We start from the raw sequence: 21,099 nt of genomic DNA on the forward strand, positions 1-21,099 counted from the left end.
TATTCAACCTAAATGAAGTAAAAAGAAAAGGAAATTGTGACACTAATTTCATTTCACTGTCTCTTTTTTAAAGGTATAGCAAGATTTTTTAATTGCATTACGAGTTGTTACGTATGTTTCGATCTTAATGTCAATTTCTCATGCTCCAAACAGGGCTACAACTGTTCCCTCATCCACAGCTATCAAGGCCTTATGACAACTTTGGAAGCTCTCTGAACTGAGTCAATGCTATTCATTGCATAATTTCTTAATACATTTTCATGGCTGCCTTTAGCATACATAGTTTCTCATTAAAGCCAGAATTTCTCTTGTGACCACTTTTAAAGAGCTTGTGGTAATGTATGCCTAACATTAAAGATGGGTGCTTTGTAGTGCTAGTATGCTCTGTCTATCGTTTTATGTGAAATTTGCTGACATACAAGTCTGACAAATACCGCATCAAGCATTGGTGTTTGCTATTTTGCCTTCTGTTTCAATTTCACTGCATCTATACATTTTACTAGTGCACCAGTAGGGTTCAAGGCTGTTCTTTAATATGCGCATGACTTATGATCAGTTCCCCATATAAGTGGTTTTGCTGAAGAGAATACAGGAATACAAGTATAATTAGACAACGAGGAATGTGGAACACTTTATTTTCAGCACACATTTGATTTTTTTTAATGAACTGCTGTTATACTTCTAAAATCTGCGCATTTAATAAGAGTACACTGCTCTGCTTCATCACTCCACGTTAAGTGCAAGTATCCTGTACCAGGAAGACAAACCAAGACGTGGGATGTTCAGTCTGTGGAAATAAAAACGAGTTTGAAATATTAACGTGTAAAAACTTAAGCACACTCAAGAAAATAAACTCAGCACAGGAACGAATCCACTGAATCAGAATTGCCTTGGAGAGCAAACATATAGTTTCTATGGCACAGTGAAGAAACCTTATTCCTCCGGCTTTTTTTTGTGGTTGAGAAAATATGAAAGTGCATGTGTTCTCCCCTTTTTGTGTATCTGTCACCTTTTCAAACGTAAAAAAGGTGTTGTCTCAATGCGCCCAACTGTCTTTGCAAATCTATTTCTCTGCTCTCATACCACGATACCTACAGTTAAAGGCTGTAGTAATGCTTAGCTTGGATGAACCAACACCAGCTACATGCGCTGTGCTGTTGAACATGGCATTGTAAGTTAGGTTCATGCACAGCACATTCATGTGCTATAAACATTTGATCTTGATTGTAGGTGAGATAAATAAAAAAAAGGTATGTAAATAAAGTTTCTCCCTAATAAGCTATGCAGAAGTGCTCTCCCATTTGGACAGAAGCAGAGTGCAACTGCAGTGAACAAGAAGACAACTCCCACTCCCTCACGTAATGTTTCAACAAGAGACCTTTGAGAAAATAAATAAATAAATAAATAAATAAATAAACTTATACAGCATTTGAAATCTAGGATCGAATTATGCTACACGTTTTTCTGAATTCATGGTCGAAAATCTAGGTGTTAAAGGCGACACACATTTAAACAGGTCCCTGCTCAGACTGGTAATACTATGTGTTGCCTAGTTCTATTAAATGTGCTATACCACTGGTCTCCCAAGCTAAGGCTGCTGTCCAGTTGCAAATGCAAATCACTCAACTATGTCCAGGGCACGCTTGTGCAAAAGGCAGCCAAGATTACTGTGCCACTGAGGTCTATTTCCTGACATCTGATTTCTTCTCATAAAACTACTTCTCTAAAAGAAAAAAAAACCTTCACAACAAAATAACCCCAACCTTTCTTGAGAAAAGCCATCACACTAGTCCTTGAACACTAATTACGCAGTGGCTCCTTGCGATGTAATGTTCTGTACATCAGCACCTTACAAAGTACAGGAAAATTTAATAACTGCAACATGACAGGTACACAACAAAGCAAAGGAATAAAACATCACACAGGCTGCCATCAGTGTTCATGTCTCCATTTCAATGTGAATGTTTTTAGCAGTGAATACATGTTCTCATTAAACTTAGTGTCATAATATCAGAAAAGTGAAGGGCAAGGGTCTTTACATTTTAAACTGACAAATGTGCTTTAGTATGTTTCACTGCAATACAGGATGTGTTTTGTAGTGAACAGTCACGTAAGGTTTTGGCTAACTACGGCGGGCATGTCCTGCAGTGAGGCCTCTTCTGTATTGCGGTAAAGCGTATTGAAAGTGACAAGAGCTAACCTGGCATGTATGGCTTTAGCCAACGCAAGTTCTCAAGACATCATCCTGCCACGAAAATCTGCTTTGTTGAGACTAGAACGTTAGGTTTGTCGCTGACTGAAACCCCACATTCCAGATTCGCATAGATCCTTCCCAATATAGGCATGCTTCACCGCAACAGACAAATTTGTTGCGGTGATAACGGTGGTCGAACAGGCTGGTGCAAATGTTTCGACAGGGGAGCTTGCCTTCATCAGGGCAACTGCTTTCCATGGCAGTTTTCATATATGTGAGTCTCACCAACTCCCAACAGGGGAGATTTAGCTGGACCTTTGCCAAGAGACGTACGGACAAGCGTTTGGTAGTGGCTGGTAGAGATGCAGGAGTCTAAAAAGCGTTGCGAAATGCGGTATCGTAAGGTTAGCTTCACCGAAGTACAAGTATGTTAAGCGGTTATACATGCCAAATGTTTTGCGGTGAAGCATAGCAAGGGTGCCTGGCCTTTGATGCAAAGCAGCTGCTCAAGAGGTACGGTGATTTCATGGCTAGTTATGCAGTTCCACGCGTGCGAGTGAGTTCCCCGCGTTCGGTGGTCTCACAGAGACATACAAAATGACATGGACTGTGTTGCAAATGGGCGACGGCAACTGGTACAAAAGTGTCGTTTCGCTTTCGAAAACTGCGCTCGGCTAATGAGAACATTTTGACTTGCATATGACTAGAGCAGTTGGACAGGAAACTACGAATTACGTAGCTATTATGGAAGAAATCAACAGTTCAGAAAAAGATGACCGTGTAGGCATTGGCTTACGAGGTCAACAAACCAACGGTTCAAAGCGTCAAAGCCACGTCCGAAATAGCTCTGAAGGCCTGCACTTATTAGGCGTCTCGGTGCGCGTAATGTAACAGGAGACGGCGGTTGCGCGCGTACATCATTAAAGTACATATACATGTCTATGTTCCGTGACTGTAGCTCGTCTTCACTTTTGACATGTGTGCTTCACACAAGTCTACTGCGACTTTAGGACGCCGATTTATTCAACCTATCTTGCGAGGCAGGTGCGTTTATCACGCTTCGAAACATTTCACCACACTTACTGAATCAATTTCGTTTGTTCTTTTTAATTTTATTATGATAGTGATCCTATATCACGCAGTAGCAGAGCTGATGCCGCGTCTTAACTGCGTCAGGAATGGTAAGCGTATATGCAGCAGGCACGGCGGCACTGGCTCTTTTGTATTATTTGTCTAATTAAAAGAATGCAGGTGATGATTAAATGAGCTGCAGCAAAGCTGTGAAAAAGTAGTAGTAATGCGCTGTTCCAAGACCATCTCGCTCGAGCGAGATGATCTTAGAAAAAAAGCGCGATGCAACACGATCTGACGGAACAGCTCGACATACCAGTGTTTTCTTACGTCCTCGTTCTTTCGCGCATCCTTCCCTGAACCAGACTACTGAATGGTTGTGTGCACGCACTGACGATCCTGACGGGGGCAATACCGCTGTCATGAGCAGCTCACGCCACGACCCATTCCACAGGCCGGCTGCAATTTGACGCGGCCAGGAGGCAAAATATGCGCGCAAGGTACCTAACGGTAACGCATCAAACAGCTCACAGCCCCAAGCTTTTATTACACGCATATAGCGTGGAAATATGAATTACTCAGGCTGTAAGTGGGCACGGAACACGGACCGCTTCGCAGCGCAACCGTTTCCGAAAAACAGACGCCATGCAAATAAGCGGATGTGACAGCTTGGAGAAAAAGAAACGAACAAAAGGTGCCTTTTGCAAGCACTCCAGATATTATGGGCAGAACGCCGCCGCTGTCGCGTTGTGGGCTGGCAGAGCCGAAGCCGAAGGCAGCAGCCGTGAGGAAAGTTCCGCATGGCCTCGTAGATGGCGCGACAGTTGCTTGCTGCGCCTGCTTGTTTGCTCTTTATTTCGTGGTTGGAGTAGTAGCTGGTAGTAGGCCATGGCGCTTCAGGAGAATATGGACTGTGATATCCAAATTATCGCGGAAAAGCTCGTCAATCCGCCACCTACCAAAGAAAGGTAAGTGCCAACTTGTGTGCAATACTGCCTTGAACTAGTGGCGTGTTCAGTGGGTATATTCCGTCCTCGAATGCCTGCAGACATACAGGTCTGTCTAGGCCTTGCCCCTTGGGAGGTGGGTATGCATAAGGTTGTTTCGTGATACGGGAGTGTACGAAACGCTGTCAACGAACGGTGCTTCGAACTCGCGGTTGTTGCACTCGGTGTGTTGATGGCGCTCATTACATCTAATGTGTACGGGCGTAAGTGCGGCGCATGTTTTCAGTTTCTTAAGTTTCCTGTAATCTGTCTGCTGTCGACTATCCGCGGCGCGTTCGTGGTGCGCCTGGCTTCTCGTGTTATCGCTGTGGTAGTCCTTCGTTTGCTTCCTCATTGTCGATCGTAGAGCACGGCACATTTCATCATACATAGCAAATGTTATTGCTGCTTGTGGCTATTAATTTGTTTATGAATTTTCGGTAGTCACGTCCCGTTTTGATTCCCTGTAGTTTATCAAAGCTGGTTTTCTTTTCGACTGCATCAATTTCGGATTGCATGCCGCTGAACTTTACTAATATCGCTGCACACTGCTTTAAAAAAGTGGCCACCCGCTGCGGTAGCTCATTCATGATGAGCACGGGTCATAATGCAAAAAAGAGGTGAGGCGTGCAGACAGGACACGAACGCCGGGTTCGCCGAACAACGAACGCCGGACAATACGAACGCCGGCGTTCGTGTTGTCCACTTCTCTACTCTTCTGTCCTGTCTGCACGCCTCACCTCTTTTTTGCATTATGAATCCTTACCAACTAGCTCAGCTTTCCGTCGTTCTGAGCACGGGTCACTGGTTAAAAACACTCGTGTACTGTGATTGCATTAGGTGCATGTAGTACCGGTGTCACACGGCGACTCTCGATGGCGATGGAGCCCGATACAGATCGAAATTCTCGACCCTAATCGGCTATTTCCCGCAGCTTGCTCTAAGGAGCCAATCGCGACTGAGAAATTCGATCGCAATCGAAAGTGCTTCGCGTGACACCCGTGTTAAGGAACCCCAGGTGGTCAAAATTACGCTGCAGTCACCCACTGCGGCGTGCCTCGTAATCTGATCGTGGTCAGTGAAAAGGGGTCAGCTACTAGCTCAAACTAACTTGTTGGGAATTGCTTCATTCTGATGGCATATTGGAGTAGTCGTTTCAGGACGCTCTGGCAGCGCTGCAAAGTTCATGTAAAATAATCATTGACTGTTGGGCCAGTTGGTGAATCATGTCTCGTTCAGCGTCTTCCTGTCCACATCGTTTCCTTCTGCCCTTATTCCGCTCAGCGACACAACTTCATGTAAAAGAACAAGTAAGCATTACTGGTAGCATAGGCGTGCTCAACTGACAATAAAAAAAAAAGCAGGTTCATTGCTTCCATAGTTTGTTCTCGTACTAGAGATTTAAAGCTGTTTTTCAATACCTTCCTAGCACGGCCAGGGCACTCTCGAACGACCATCCGAATATCCCGTAAGGAAGTGTAATGTATAAGGTACGGGGCGTGGGGGGGGGGGGGGAGTACTTATTAAAACACGTAATTTAACCCCCGTGCCTATTTATTCTGCTTTGTTGTGCCGAAACTCGGCAACACGCCAGCAGTTGCTAAAAGCGTACTTAAGGTAAAGCGAGTGGGATTAGTTGCTTCATGCTAACAGACACTGTTCGAGAACGGGAGGGAAAATAAGTTGCAGCGCATAACTGTGTGTTGTAGCTATAGCCCTGTTTATCCTTGTAAGTCGAGGTGTTTTAGCTCGGGTAGTTAGTTGACCGGTGGATGGTCGTCGATCGACGCACGTTTCAGGAGTGTCAGTGTGAGGGAAGCTGGTCACGTGGTAGAGAGGGGATGGGAGAGCTTAGAAGATCGCGTGTCTGTATATATCGTGGCCTCCGCGATCAGCTGATCGCGGAGGCCACGGTATATATATCGTACAGTTTCGTATTAGTATACCTAGAGGGAAATCTGGCGCTGCGATCGTTCAACCATTACATTACCATTACTGCATTACCTATGTCAATTTTGATTATGTGTCAGTTTGTCACAGTTGCGCATATCTGTATCTTGTGCATGTCATGGTTATCAAATGGCTCCTGTATGTGTATATATATATATATATATATATATATATATATATATATATATATATATATATATATATGTGTTGGACATTCTTTCAATAGAAATCAGTTGGGGGTCGGCGCTGTGTCGTCGTTTTATTCCTTCTGTTGTCCTTGTCTTGGGTGTGCTGTTACAACCCTTACCATGAATCCAAATTATATCAACTAGAAATAGGGGAGCTGATAAGTACCTTAAAAAAAAGCTTTGTGAAAAATGAGCAGTAACGCTTTCTATAGCAAGGCAGATTGTTCCACTCTGTAGCAACATAGGAGAACAAGACAGAAAAAGTGTGTTTGGTGATGATGGCCCACTTGGATAGTGTTTAATGTATGATGTGGGGAGGATGTATGGTGGGGGGGGGGACAGAGCGAGGTGGGGTAACACTTGCAGAAAAATCATGGGGTTGCAATGTTTTAATGCGTACAGAATGGAAGGCCAATTCTTTTTTCAGGGATGACTTGCTCGCACCTAATGAATACTTGAAATGGCTTAATCTTGTGGCATGGTAAGGTAGATGCATGTTTTAGTTTAGGCCTAATAATTGATGCTTAAGCTAGCGGATTTGGAGGTGCACAATACCATTATCACACAGCGCACTTTTGATTGAGAAGTTTGCAAATGCCTTGTGTGACTAGGTTAAAAACCAACAGATGTAATGGCAAATGATGTCAGTGATGTATGTGCACCAGGATAGGTCACAAGACATTAAGGTATACTTTTTCTTACAAAAATTACTAGCAGGAACTCTGGCATTGTAGTACCATGGGAATGGTGGTTTGGATTTTAAGTGATGGATTTGTCTAATCTTGTGGGAAGTGGCACGAAGAGGTAGCCGCCGTAGCCACGATTTAATTAGGCTGGCCAGCCATGGTGCAGCGGGATCTCGGGAGCGGCCAACACCACGGACACTCAGGTCGAGTGCACTAGCGTGTTCTATTTTCACGCGACCTGCACGCGAGCCCATCTTCTTCTTCGCCTGCTTTAGAGGCAATAGTAGCGCCACTACAATCTCATTGTTTCAGATGTTATTGTGTAGTTATTACATTTAATCTTTCCAAGTTTTCTAAACTTAGCAACACAATTAGCCTCTGCTCATCTGCTTAATCATCGCAAATTTTTTATGTTTAATCATGCAGGAACTACAGCAATGTATCTTCAAAATTCTCAGTTCCACAAAAACTATAAAGGATGTGCCACATGGTGGAAGCCTTTATGGAAGCTTGCCTGAAAAATCATGCCATGTGCTTTGCCGTCATGTGGCTATGGTTTGCATGATTCCCCTGTCCAAGTGCCACATTGGTCAAAATGGTCATTGTTTGAATTATGGCTTGAGGGGTACCATCAGCCAGGTACAGAGTTACCGTGCAGGATGGATGGATGGATGGATGTTATGAGCGTCCCCTTTGGAACGGGGCGGTGGCTTGCGCCACCAAGCTCTTGCTACTATGCTGCCTAATATCCTACCTAGGTTAACCAATGAGAAACAAAAAAAAGACACTATGAACTACCACGTCCAAATTTTCTGATACCCTATTGCGAACTGTGCTTTTGTATGTCTCCGTCTTTTGTCGTTTCCCTACTTTTCTTCCACCAATCCTCCAATCGCCTCTTACTGATGTCTATTGCGGACCTGTTTGCTTTACCATTGCTCCCGCTGAACCCAAGGGCTTCAAGGAGGCCAGTGGTGCCTAAATCGACCGCTGGATAGACGTCTTCACATTCTAATAAAATATGCTCCGTCGTTTCCCTAGCTTTACCGCAGCAAGCACATGCTTCTTCTTCCTTCTTATATCTCGCTTTATAGGTGCGTGTTCTAAGGCATCCCGATCTCGCTTCGAAAAGTAATGAGCTTCCCTTTGAGTTATCATAAATGGTTTCTTTCCTAATTTCGTTTTTTCCCCTTAAGTAGTTGCTCATGGCAGGTTTCTTTTCCATTGCCGCCACCCATGAGATTAATTCAGCCTCTCTGACTTTCCGCTTGACCTTCTTTGTTGCTGTGTTGCCCACCCCACAGGCCGCATACTTGCTGGTAAGCTTCCTAGTTCTTTTCCTCCACTGTGAATCAATGTTTTGCCTGTACAGATACCTGATACTCTCCCAGCCCATTTACTTTCCTCCATATTCCAGCATCCAGTAGTGGGGCGCCACCTGGCTGACCATTGCCATGGGTGCTCGTGCGCCCCACAGTTTCACGACACTCGTGCTTCCAGAGGCAGGCTGGTAGGAAGATATCCGAACCGTTTAGTATAAAAACAGCGGGCGATAGGTTTGTATGCACTCTATCACTGGCTCCCACCACAAACGAGTGTGTCTATCTGGAAAATAGCCTGCGTATCGACTTCAGCGTTCGTACAGCCCTTTGAAAACCTTCAACACCTGGGATTTTGAAGAATGCAATTCATCAAGACTCCTTCAGCAGAGCAGTGTTCCTTGTATTCCTTGAAAATCGGGATTCTTCAGACAAGCAGTGGCCACTCGTTAACCTGTAGCATAAGCAAGGGCTGCAAAAAAAGTATATTTCTACATTGAACCGGCGTAAAGCCTTTGGTTGTGTGATATCGCCGGCTCACCCTTCCAGCGTGCATTGCATGTTGAATGTAACCGGCACTTTCTTGGTATGCTGATAATTAACATGCAAAATACCGTCGAAACCATACATTCTTTCGAACAGAAGCAGGCAACAATTGACACTGGCCTGTGCCAATTTAAGGTTTCTTTCCTTCTCTCTTCGGTTGCATCTCGTGCCACACAGTAGGACGCACACAAAACCAAGGGGACTGCTGTGCACAAAGTACACAGTGAGCGAAGATTGCGCGTCTGCCCACACTGGCCAACGCCTGCTTTTCATTAACGGCCAGAAAATGAAACTTCTCGACTTAAAAGCAGGCACCGGCCTGCCGGTGGGGCGTCTGCGAAGATAAGCAAAGCGAAGATAAGATAAGCAAAGCGAAGATAAGATAAGCAAAGCGAAGATAAGCGAAGATAAGATAAGTGTTGCGAAAAAAATAATGAGTTGTGAGGAAGGGCAGGAGGGCAGCGGAGTTGCTTTTGCGTCCTGCTAATGGATGCCGCTAATTACCTGTGCCACAAAAATTACTTGTGTCAAAAAGGTAATGAAGTAGTGGGAATTCACCAAGGACTGAAACGAGGATGTCGTCTGTCTCCATTGTTGTTCATGCTTTATGTTAAGGGCATAGAAGGACTACTAGAAAACAGTGAATTAGGGTTTGATTTATCCCACTTGCGCAATGGCCAAATGGGGCAACGGAAGCTCCCTGGACTGATGTATGCGGACGACATAGTGCTACTACATAGTGGACAATAAAAGGTTTACAGGCACTTGCAAATATCTGTGGCAGTGCAGTGACAAATCTAGGACTCAAGTTTAGCACAGAGCAATCTGGAATTGTGATCTTTAAGGAAGAGGCAAGTAATACGTGGTGTCAATTGAACAGCAAGTCATACCCATAGTTAAGCAATATAAATACCTCAACATATACATAAATGAAGGAAAGACTTACTCAAGCACCCACCAAGAGAATCTGAAAATAAAGGGGAAGCGGAATGCTGCAATATTAAAACACGGAGCACTGTGGGGCCACAATAGGTATCAGGTGGTACATGGAATCTGAAAAGGAGTGATGGTGCCAGCGCAAACGTTTGCAAATGCCATTCCATGCTTAACATCGGATATCTTGTCAGCGTTGAAAGTTAACCTACGATCGGTAGGCTGGCTGGCTTTAGGAGCCCACGGTAAAACCACAAATGAGGCAGTGCAGGGTGGCATGGGGTTGGTCCTCCTTTGAAGTCGGAGAAGCACAGAACAAACTTAGTTTTGAAGAAAGACTCAGGAACATGGATGAAAATAAATGGGCAGCTAAAGTGTACAAGTATCTACTTGAAAAGCGTGGACACAGAATGGAGGGAGCGGTCAAGAAAGTTGGCAACCAACTACAGGGTAATTAAAACTGTAACTGTACAGCCAGGAGTCATTAGAAAGAAAGTGACAGAAACGGGGACAGTTAACTGGATGCAAATAAGAGAACCAAAAAGGACCATGGATATTGACAAGAATATGAAAGAAATTAGAAGGAAAAATCTGTTCGATAACGCAAAGAGCAGTGTTTTGCTATTTGAGGCTCGAGCCAGTTGCCTAAGGACAAAACATATTGGAGCAAATATTCGGAACTAGATGAGGCATGTGTATGCTGCAGCAAAAATCCGGAGACCACTCAGCTTATCCTAATAATGGAATGCGAAAGGATTCACCCAATGAGAACCGTAGGTAACATACACATTGCAGAAGTGTTTGGGTTTAAAGTGGACGGAAGTGTCAACTGGTCAGCGTTCGAGATAAGCAAGAGACGTTCAAGTATCGGTGGAAAAAAAAGCAAAGAGATTGATGCGACCTGATCTCTGACAGCCATAGTGGTACAAGGTAGATTTTTAAGGGTAAAAGACTTTAAGGAGATGTAGCAAAAATGCTAGATAAAAAACGTGTTAGTATACCTGATTAAATGAAGCAGGCTAGGTGACCATTTGTCATCGCCCCGTTTCAAAGGGGATGCCATTAAATCATCATCATCATCATCATCATTATGGGAATGATGGGAAGTACAGGCTTTGGATTGGCATTCTGTTGACTGGCGAACTAGTCTACAAGTATTTTTTTTTTGCAGTTTTGGTTTCGCTCCAAGCGCACTTGCTATAACCTGCAGTGGGGCAGTGAAACGCAAAGCTCTCTGCCTTTGTTGTTTATTTATTTATTTATTTATACAATACTGTCTATCCCGTCAGGGATCGTAACAGAAAGGGCATTCAAAAAGTACATTGACATACAAACATGACAATGTAAAACGGTTTAGAAATACACATTAATACATAGAATAAACTTATACATCAGCACGAGTAAAAAAATATATAATGAGGTTCATGCTGCAGGATTTGGGTTCGACAGAAATAATTGTGCCACAAAATGCAAAACAAAGGTAGTAACAAAGTGATACTGACAATAAGCAAAAGTAATTACTGAGATGTAAGCAGATCGTTTTCAACAAGTGTGATAAAGGCGGTTAGTGATGAACTATTAACAGAGCTCACGTTTAAAGCGTTCCAATCGCGTATAGTCTGTGGAAAGAAAGAATACCTAAAAGCGTCAGTACGGAATGAATACTCGTTGAGTGTGTGGGAGGGGTTATGACGTGTTTTCCTTGTTTGAGATTTCGTTGTGTATCGTGAGGTATCCAGATTTAATTGATTGTTTGAGTTGGTAAATGGTTTTAAGGCGTGCTAGTTTTGCTCTGTTCTGAAGAGTTAGCATCCCGGCTTGTTTGAGTAGTTCTATCGGTGAGTATGTTAGCCTATGTTTGTTAAAAATGTATCTGAGCGCCTTTCTCTGAACACCAAGTTTTTTAATCAGCTTGTTAGTGAAAGAAAACCAAACGACATTTGCATACTCTAGTACCGACCTGACAAATGTTTTGTGTGCTAGTAGCTTTATATCAGGTGGTGCTAGTCTGAGGCGTCTATTAATGAAAAATAACTGTTTCAGTGCGGTTGCCGTGACTTTGTTAGCGTGAGCATCCCATCTGAGGTTAGAGGTTAGTAATATTCCTAAGTATTTGTATTCACAGACCGAAGCAAGAGGAATGCTGAAGTGACGATAGCGCGCTGGGCCAGCGGCTAGGACGATGTTTGTGTCGCGGTGTGGTGTCGAAGCCCTGACGAGAAAGCGACAGCGTCGTAAACGTTGAACGAACATGTTTTGACCGTTTGGACCTTGGTTTGTTAAGTGCGTTAGTTTGGCGCTGTAGCGTTACGTGCTTTATGAAACAGAATAGGAAAAAGAAGGCACTACTGATACAAGACATAGACAGTTGTACTTCTAGTGGCTTGACAATCAAATTTTATTGAGGGCTCCATTATTTTTTGCTCGTTTATGTGCTCATTGAAATGCGTGTTTTAGGACTTTGAGAACACAAACTCACTTGTGGTAGGAAAGGTTGCTGCTTCCTGGCTGCAGTCTAGTGTCGCAAAATGGGTAAGTGCAAAGCCACGCCATAATGCTTCGGAAGCGGTACGTCAATATAAAATATGATGAAGCATACTCGTAGGAGGCCACTAGCGTCCTAGATAGCACTGTAGCAGATGTGCTTAAAAGTACTTGAAGACGTTCAGCAATCGTGACAGCCGACGCAGCCTTTCGAAAGAGCGAGAGAGTTCGCAAGTGCCTGTCGTCTGCGAGAAAGTCTTGCGTTTGCAGCAAGCAGGCGTCGTAGCAGACGACACTTATAGCATTACTCTCAAGGGCGCAACACTTTCTCACAATACATTTTTATTTGATAAATATTTGATGAGTATTTTTATATAAGTACATGCACGGTTATTATTGCTGTTGCAAAAGTAAATAATTATTCTCTGGCGTTAAATCGGGAAGAGAATGCTCTTCGCGTGCTACCTGAAGAATGCTATCATTGCACCACCACGGTGGGTGCTGGGGACACCGAGCTGTTTCATTTTTGTACCACATGAAAGCGATAGCCTTGTGATGCCTTGTGATGCATTGTGGCTGCATTAAGTCCTTCACCGGTGGCGCAAAAAAAAGTGCCAAGTGCCGGCCGCCATGCGGTTCAAGAATCGCGTTTCAGTCGCCGAACACTGTACGTAGTACACCCGTGAGCAAAAGTATACAGGCTTGCCGAAAGATAGAATACTGTATTTGTAATTCAGACGCACAAACAGAAATCGAGGAGTGCACTGGAAAGTTCGCAATGCCAAGCTCGCACTGCAGTCCTCAATTGCACATCACGTGCATAGACGGAGACTGGAATCGGCTTTGTCACGGAATCTCTGGTCTTTATACTTTCGCTAATAAGCGCGTTATTGTGTACGTACCACACGTACTTCGTGCGGAGCGCGCGTTCTGGCGAGAGCTAGAATACTACACTCCTTCACACGAACTGGCCTTTACGAAAGAAAGAAAAAAAAAAGGGGGGGGGGGGCTAGGAAAGTGTGTAGGTCTTCGCAGCTCGTACAAACGAGTCCGTAACTCGACACCTGCCGAGGGTGCGGTAGATAGGGTAGGGGGCAGTAATGTAATAGCGCTTGAACGGCTAAGGGTCACTACCTAACTGCTTTGTCATAATAGTAGCACGCTTGAATATTAAGCGCATGCATATTTCTCTATGGGTGTCCATTCAAGCAGATGCCACAGGGCTAGCGAAAGGGCACAAATCAGCCTCTCTTCGGACAATGAGTGCTTCGTAGGCAGCCGTCACATTTCCTTGAATATAGACACTCCATTTATTCTCAAGACTGAAGCGCGTGAAATTGTGCGCAAATAATGGCGTGAGCAATGCTATTCAATGTACCGCGTGCAATGATCGAATAGCATGAACCACGATGAATCCTCATGGTATTCGAACATCGATCGTTTTTCGAAGTTCTGGCCGATTTCGTTTGAATAAGTTTTGCATCGCGAGTGGTACAAATCGGGCCATGTCCTGATTCCAGGCTGCACGGCTGCGCTAGAAGAGAGTGGTCTCCAAATATTCGCTTGCAGTAGTACATTTTACCATAGCAAACCAACGTTAGTGGACGAGAAAACACAACCGACGCGCTAGATTTTTGGCTGTGTCCGCATTTCATTGCGGTCTCACTCGGGACTAAGTATAGCCAGAGTCCTGGAAGGACTCTGGTATAGCCCAGCTTGTCGCCCTTCTGAAGAAAACAGCGCCAAGAGGAGTGTGTCTCGCACCTATAGTTTGATCGTCTGTTCTCGTCAGTGAGGCCAACTCATTCGAGAGTCACACTCCTTCACCTCTACCCAATGTCTCAGGCTCGTCAGCCGCCCGCCGCTTCTGACGGGACCCGTAGCTATCCTAGCACGGCGTTGAGTGCTCGACATTCAAAGGAAGGCCCACATTCACTGCGTTGCATGTTTTCCCTCATGGTGTTCGCATAGTCGCGCCGACTTCAGCAGCAAGTATGCAGGGCGTCCCACGTAACTTTAGCCAAACATTAAAAACGTGCAAATACCACGTATACCTGGACAGAACAAAGTTAATGTTGTTTGCCGTCGCTTGGAGATACTCAAATTATGTTGTTAATTCAGCCTAATTAGATAATTAGTCTTAATTAACCAAGTTCTCAACTATTATGATTATATGAAATGTCAATGAGAAAATTGTAGAAGAACATGAAAAACTCCCGATACAGGCTTCTGTTCCTCAATACGTGCTACATAAGTGTTTTTCCGAGCGTGAAAGGAGCCCGCGAATGCACAAAAAATTGCCGCGCGACTGGCCACTCGGGGCACTTAGCGTGTATTCGCGGGCTTCTTTCACGCTCGGAAAAATACTTTTATGTAGCACGTATTGAGGAACAGAAAGCTGCATCGGGAGTTTTTGATGTCGCTGTACAATTTTCTCATTGACACTTTTCGTCTAATTATAATTGCGAAGTTGGTTAATTAACACTAATTATTCGATTAGGCGTAATGAAAAAGAAAATATGGTTTATCTCCAAGCGACGGCAAACATTACCTTGGTTCTGTTCAGCCACGCGGCATTCGCATATTTTTAATGTTTGGCTAAAGTTACGTGGGACTCCCTGCATATGTTAAGAGGACGCACGATGTCTGACATTTACCGGTGATGATTTATGACGGCGGCTGTCCGTGCAATGATTTGTCACATTTATGAAGGAGGCATTTGAGTCTACTTCGGTAGGCGGCGTTGTGTGCGTCCGTGCAATCAAAAAATGTATAGAATAATTGATTATCTCACACAGGCTAGGTGACTGTCGCCGCCCCGTTTCGAAGGAGTTGCCACTAAATCATCATCGTCAAAGTGCATGCAGCGCTTGACCACGTTTGCGCGGCGAGCGTGCACGGCCGTTTCGGTGGTGTCATGGCGGATTCATTCAGCCCATGTTCCCCACTGCGTCAGGGTTGTTTTTCCCCACTTGAAAACGGATCGCGCCCGGATTTCCCCCTATATTTTACGCGGTGCTTTCCCGACGTACCGAGATTAGGAAGATGATGATTATGAGATGACATTATAAAAGACATAATGACATCTCATAAAAGACATAAAAGACAAGCAGTTCCACGTGGGGAGCGTCCCTCAGTTCAGGTTCCCGCCTTTCTTCGCTTCAGCGACGAAGGCCATCAGGTACTGCTGAGCCTGCAGTTATGTTGCGAGTCAACCAAGCGTCCGTATGGATGGGGTTTGGTTGGGGAGGAGTGCAGGACCACAAGTATGTGCGAGCCGTTGGGGTTCCCGCCACGCCTGTGACATCGCGGATGCGGCGAATGCGCGAAGATGTAGACGTGTGGGAGAAAGAAGAGAGCCCGTCTGGGCTTGTCGGGTGAGGACGCCGTGTGCGCGAGATAGACCCAGTTGGAAAGGCGGAAACCCGCGGCCGGCAAGTCGATAGGCCTGGAGCGAAATTGGAGGTCGGGAATCATGTGAGCTTGGCCCCGGGAAGTCGGCAGCCCGGCGAAGAGCGTCACATGCACTTGCGAGACGATCAGAGAGAGAGCGGTACGAGGAAGCGCTGACTTTGCCACCTAAATCACTCGTTATAGGGTATACTTCCCGCTCTTGCTGCGGCGCGTGTGGTTTCCCCGTTGCTGGTCAACTGCGCGCGCGTGTGTGTGTTTGTTTTTTAATGTTACTGCGTTAGCATTAGGAGTGTCAAAGTGAAAAAAAAAGAGTACATGTGTCAAGTGTGGGAAGCCTGTCACGCGGTCTCTGTGTGTATGTGTGTGTGTGTGTACACACACACACACACACACACACACACACACACACACACACACACACACACACACACACACACACACACACACACACACACACACACACACACACACACACACACACAAACACACACACACAAACACACACACACACACACACACACACACACACACACACACACACACACACACACACACACACACACACACACACACACACAGGATGTCCCAGCTAACTTTAGCCAGAGTTTAAAAATATGCCGATGCACAGTAAGACGACGCGAACAAATGCATGTTGCTGGCTATTAAACTATTTTTGTATTCTGCGTAATTGCATAATTATTCAAGATTAATTAACCAACTTCTGAAGCAACGAAGTTAAGCAAAAAATTCAAATTATAAAGTTGTAGAGCGCTTTGCAAAACGTCCGATTAAACAGTTTATAACTTTCTGTCTGTTGGGTATTAGTGTTTTTCAAGTAGGGTGTGCTGGCCGCTTGAGAGGCGACAGGGCAGTGACGCAGGCGTTGGCCGTGCGATTTACGCCACCGATGTGCTTCTCTGGCGGCGGTTCATAATAGCGATAAGCAGGTGCAGTGGCAGCACACGCGGCTAAATGCTATGTTCGTTTGTACGCGGAGCGTTTGGGAGCTCTGAAATCACGGCGCGCAAGCGGACATGTCACGTTGTATTTTTTAAAATTTCGCGGGCGTCTACACTAAGCGGAAAAACACTAATGCCTAATAGATGGAAAGTAGGAAACTGTTTAACCGGACGTTTTGCAAAGTGCTCTACAACTTTCTAATTTGAATTTTTTGCCCACCTTCGTTGCTTTCGAAGTTGGTTAATTAATCTTGACTAATTATGCTATTAAGAGGAAGCTTTAGCTCGGGCCCAACTCCGACGTGGCCTATTCAAATACATGTAAAACGCAAAAACGTTTTTATGAGATAACCCCTGGACCGATTTTGATGAAATTTGTCGCATTTGAAAGAGAAAGTTAAATTCTAGTGACTGTTGGAAGCGGAATTTCGATTTAGGGCTTAAATTTTCTTAACACGATTTTCAAATATTTGACCGTTTGAAAAAAAATAGAAGCACGAAGTTTACAAATTCATAGCTCTGCATCAAGAACTGATATCGTGGTTCTGTAAACGGAATCCATTAGATCATTGAAAGCGGAGAAATTCAATATGTCAGTTTACATCTTACGTGAATTTGTTACGTTGGTTACAACGGTTTTGCAAACCTTGTATGTCCCTATGATTAAATTTTTTTATGTTCATGTGTAACATACCAATTTTGTCCGCATTAGATGTAATATTAGATGCGATTCACAGAATTGTGCTATCATCTTTCATTGCTGAGTTACAGAGTTGTAAACTTGATAGCTTCGTTTTTTGAAATTTTTCGATTTTTGCCAATTTTTAACGAAAAATTGACAATCTAACTCAAAAATTCGAAACCAACAGTCACTAGATTTTAAGTTTGTCTTTTAAATGCAACAAACCTCGTCAAATTTGGTGCAGTGGTTGCCGAGAAAAACGAATTCTCCTTTTACATGTATTTAGATAGGAGCACTTGAGCTAAAGCTTCCTCTTAAGCAGAATACAAAACATGGTATGACTTACTCCACACAATAGCCGACAACATGCATTTGGTGGCGTCGTCTTAGAGTGCACCGGCATATTTTTAAACTCTGGCTAAAGTTAGCTGGGGCACCCTGTCGCATGGCAATTTTGCGTGCATTCGTGGGCTTCTTTCACGCTCGGAAAAACACTCTTATGTAGCACGTATTGGGCAACAGAAAGCTGTACTGGGAGTTTTTCGTGTTGCTCTACAATTTTCTCGTTGACACGTTTAATCTAATTATAGTATTAGAGAAGACGATTAATTAAGACAAATTATGTAATTAGGCGGAATGAAAAAAAATAAATGAACTGAGTGTCTACAAGCGACGGCAAACATCACCTTGGTTCTGTTCAGCTACGTGGCACTTGCATATTTTTTAAAGTTTGGCTAAAGTTACGTATGACACACTGTATATATGTTAGTGCAACTCACAGTGGTAAGCTCCGGACCGCCGCCGGGTGCACTTCACTCCTCGAAGAGTCGGAACATGTGTCGATCGCGAGCCCCTGAACAGCACTGAGCAATGTGGTGAACGTGGTTTGAATCATGGACCCGGGATCTCGGAGATGCGACGTAATGCTAACGCATTTCTCTCGCATACACCACTAGGTCTCCACTGAATTTTGTTTTTGTTTTAGTACAACGCGTGAAATGATTGCAGTATAAGGTAAAAGCTGTGACAGGTACCTGACCATCTGTTGTGCGTTAGGGCTCTACATTTTCGCTGTTTCACATCTAAATCGGCGAGTGCATTTCGAAGTTATACGCGAAAAAAAAAGAAAAGTCTTTTTCTGAACTGTTTTAGCAGTTAAGGAAGTTAAGTATTTTTTGGAACATTGTCGTCGTTAGCTTTACAAGCCTTTAGGTAAATCTTGCCTCGGAAAAACGCATGAGGACTCCTTGAAGAGACAAAATCGATCTAAAGCTGCTTCTAATTTTGGAAGACAACACGGTCATGGTGATTCCGGCCTTGGCAGGTTTCAAACTGGGGCGGCAATAACCTGCAAAGGGGTGTATTTGTATTAGTCGAAAACAAGCATTTCTAGTATTGCAGCGCAGACTTATTTATATCAATAGATGAGCCGCACGTAAACCGACCCTTCGGCCACACTTTTCTGTTTCATTGTTAATGTCATGAACGGGCGCGAATAGGTGTTGCCTCTGTTTTCATTGTTTATGCTTTTGTGGATTATCTGCAAATTATCTGTTATGGATTATCTGGTCCCGGTGAAGTGTAGGCATACAGGCCGGTCTGTATGCACACCGGAGTTCTGAAATTCTGCAATTAATCCGCACCCGTAACATTTTTACGGGCGAATGTTTGGCGCATTTCAGCACATGCATCATAAAGCGCACAATGTTTTTGAGTTTTCGGCACCAACCACTGGGTTGCAAAAGAAAAAAAAAGAAAATGCCGCAACGTAGCAATCCTCATGTAATAGTCGGTCTTCGGGTGATTAGGTGCAGTAGTACGTTCATGCTCCATCAGTGTGTGAAGTTTTAAATGGGCCATGGACTCATCTTTGTGTGCTCCAAGCTTCTCAATCGTTAGAGCGGAAGCATATGGCTTGCAAGGCATCATTAGGCAGTACGCTGGAGAATGAATCTTAAATGCCGCGTGCGCTGCGGGCGCCCCGTCGCGCGTGTGATGCAAGTGCGTGCCCCTAGGATCGCCTTTCGAGCCGCCTGCTTAGCCATGCATAATGCACGCAATGCCGCAACCTACATACGTAACGTGTCACCCCCTTTTTTTTGCCTACGGCCCTGGTCCTCGCTCTAAACTGAGTGGGAGTGCCTGGGAGTCCTTGAAACCGCGTCTCTGCCTCTCTTGATTCTTCCACTGCAGCTGCCTCTTTTAAAACCTCTAAGCCTGGGTGTCGTCCGGGGGCCGTGTCTTCAGTGGATGTGAACATCTGTACTGGCACGACACTTCTTTTAGGAGCTGAGCTGTCCTGCTAGTGTGGTGCAGGCATGGCGAGCGCGGTCGCAGTGCGCAAAGTATACGCGACACTTCAACTGACGTGAACACTATTTCACTGCACTTCGGGTATATACTGCGAGTCGTCGAGGAGAAGTAATCGCGTTTAGTGGCATGCATTGCTTTCCAAAACTGCGGGTTATAAGCGTGTTAAAAAGCGAAACCGTGTTGTTCGCGCTTGTTGCCCCCTTCCCTTCCTGTCCTCGCGTATTTTCTCTTATGTTGCCGTGCGCTTTGTCAATAACGAGATCGTCGGCGTTCGGAGCTTTATTTGTTTGTTGTTGCCCCCATATTGCGGCAGTGAATTCGCTGCCGAGTCGCCTAGCTCCAAAGTTGCATGTCTTTCGAAGGCGGTTTCTCTCTCTCATCGCGGCAACCGGAAAGGCGTCGTTCGTTGATATTTCATGCAGTCAGGGGCGCAGCCTTCCCGCGTAGGTCACCAAGGACTTAAGAAAGCGCGCGCGCCGGCCTCGCAGTGCGTGTACCTTCGCTCACCCCCGTTCTGGCCCGTGGGCTGCGGTCGGCCGGCGCGCGGGCCCCAAGAATAAACTGCGCTCTGTCGGTCGGTTGCGGGATCAACAAAGACGCAATGGCCGAGCCGACGAGGCGCGCGCGTGCCGACTTCGGGCGGCGGCCCCCCGTCATGCCCATTCTGCGGCGACAGCAGCACCGTGGTCGCGTAGCCATCGCCACGCACTTGGTGGACGGCGTGGGTCGCGCGGCCGTGCGCTGCGGCTCCGTCGATGCCCTGTTCCGCAGGCGGCCCGAGGGCCGCGTGGCGTCGCCGGCGGCCGCCCGTTGCCGGAGCCAGGAACGAGCTCCCCGGGGAACCCACGGCGGCTGGGCCGTCGGGCGCAGGTAACGAGCGCGGCCTGCGTTGAGCCTCGCGCGCTGGCCGCGTCCTGGCAGGGTTTCCCTGCGTGCTTTCTTTTCGAGTGCGCCTATCTTGTGGCGTTGTTGAAGCCCAACGGCCGTCCCCGGATTGTGCGCGCTTCCGCTGTGTGGTTGCCCACGCTGCGGAGCAGCGGCGACTTCTCTGCCTACGTGAAGAGAATGCTGCTTTGTATCGAGCGCTTCGATTACAAACCCTCTCTATCGTTGGGTGGTTTGACCGCCGAGCGCGAATTTCTTTTTATGGGCTTAAGCTCAGTCACGTTAAAGGAGCGTTTCCATATGGGGTCTCTATATTCTCTACGTGCAGTTTCTTTCTTTTTACGTCTACCATGCATTTCCTACCGGATAACTTATAAGCACTCAGTATAACTACAGCGAGAATCACCCGGAAAGTATGTGGAATTATCGCACATCATTCGGGTATCATTGTTTAGGCTTTCCATGGTTCTTTACATCCTCGTTGCTTCG

General features: G+C 45.4%; 1 protein-coding gene across 2 annotated transcripts in view; it reads left to right on the top strand.

The window, feature by feature from the left end:
* Positions 1-4,080: 4,080 nt before the first annotated feature.
* LOC142566249 (dnaJ homolog subfamily C member 7-like) overlaps positions 4,081-21,099 on the top strand; it is a 134,389-nt gene continuing 117,370 nt past the window's right edge. Inside the window, exon 1 of one of the 2 annotated variants that reach the window (XM_075677108.1) lies at positions 4,081-4,233. In XM_075677108.1, the coding sequence (XP_075533223.1) occupies positions 4,154-4,233 (80 nt within the window). In that variant the 5' untranslated portion in view covers positions 4,081-4,153. Of the gene's footprint in view, positions 4,234-20,311; positions 20,596-21,099 lie in introns of those variants that run through there. The other variant, XM_075677092.1, reaches the window with a different exon arrangement.

Source organism: Dermacentor variabilis, chromosome 1 (assembly GCF_050947875.1).
Source record: "Dermacentor variabilis isolate Ectoservices chromosome 1, ASM5094787v1, whole genome shotgun sequence".
NCBI classification, from domain to species: domain Eukaryota; kingdom Metazoa; phylum Arthropoda; class Arachnida; order Ixodida; family Ixodidae; genus Dermacentor; species Dermacentor variabilis.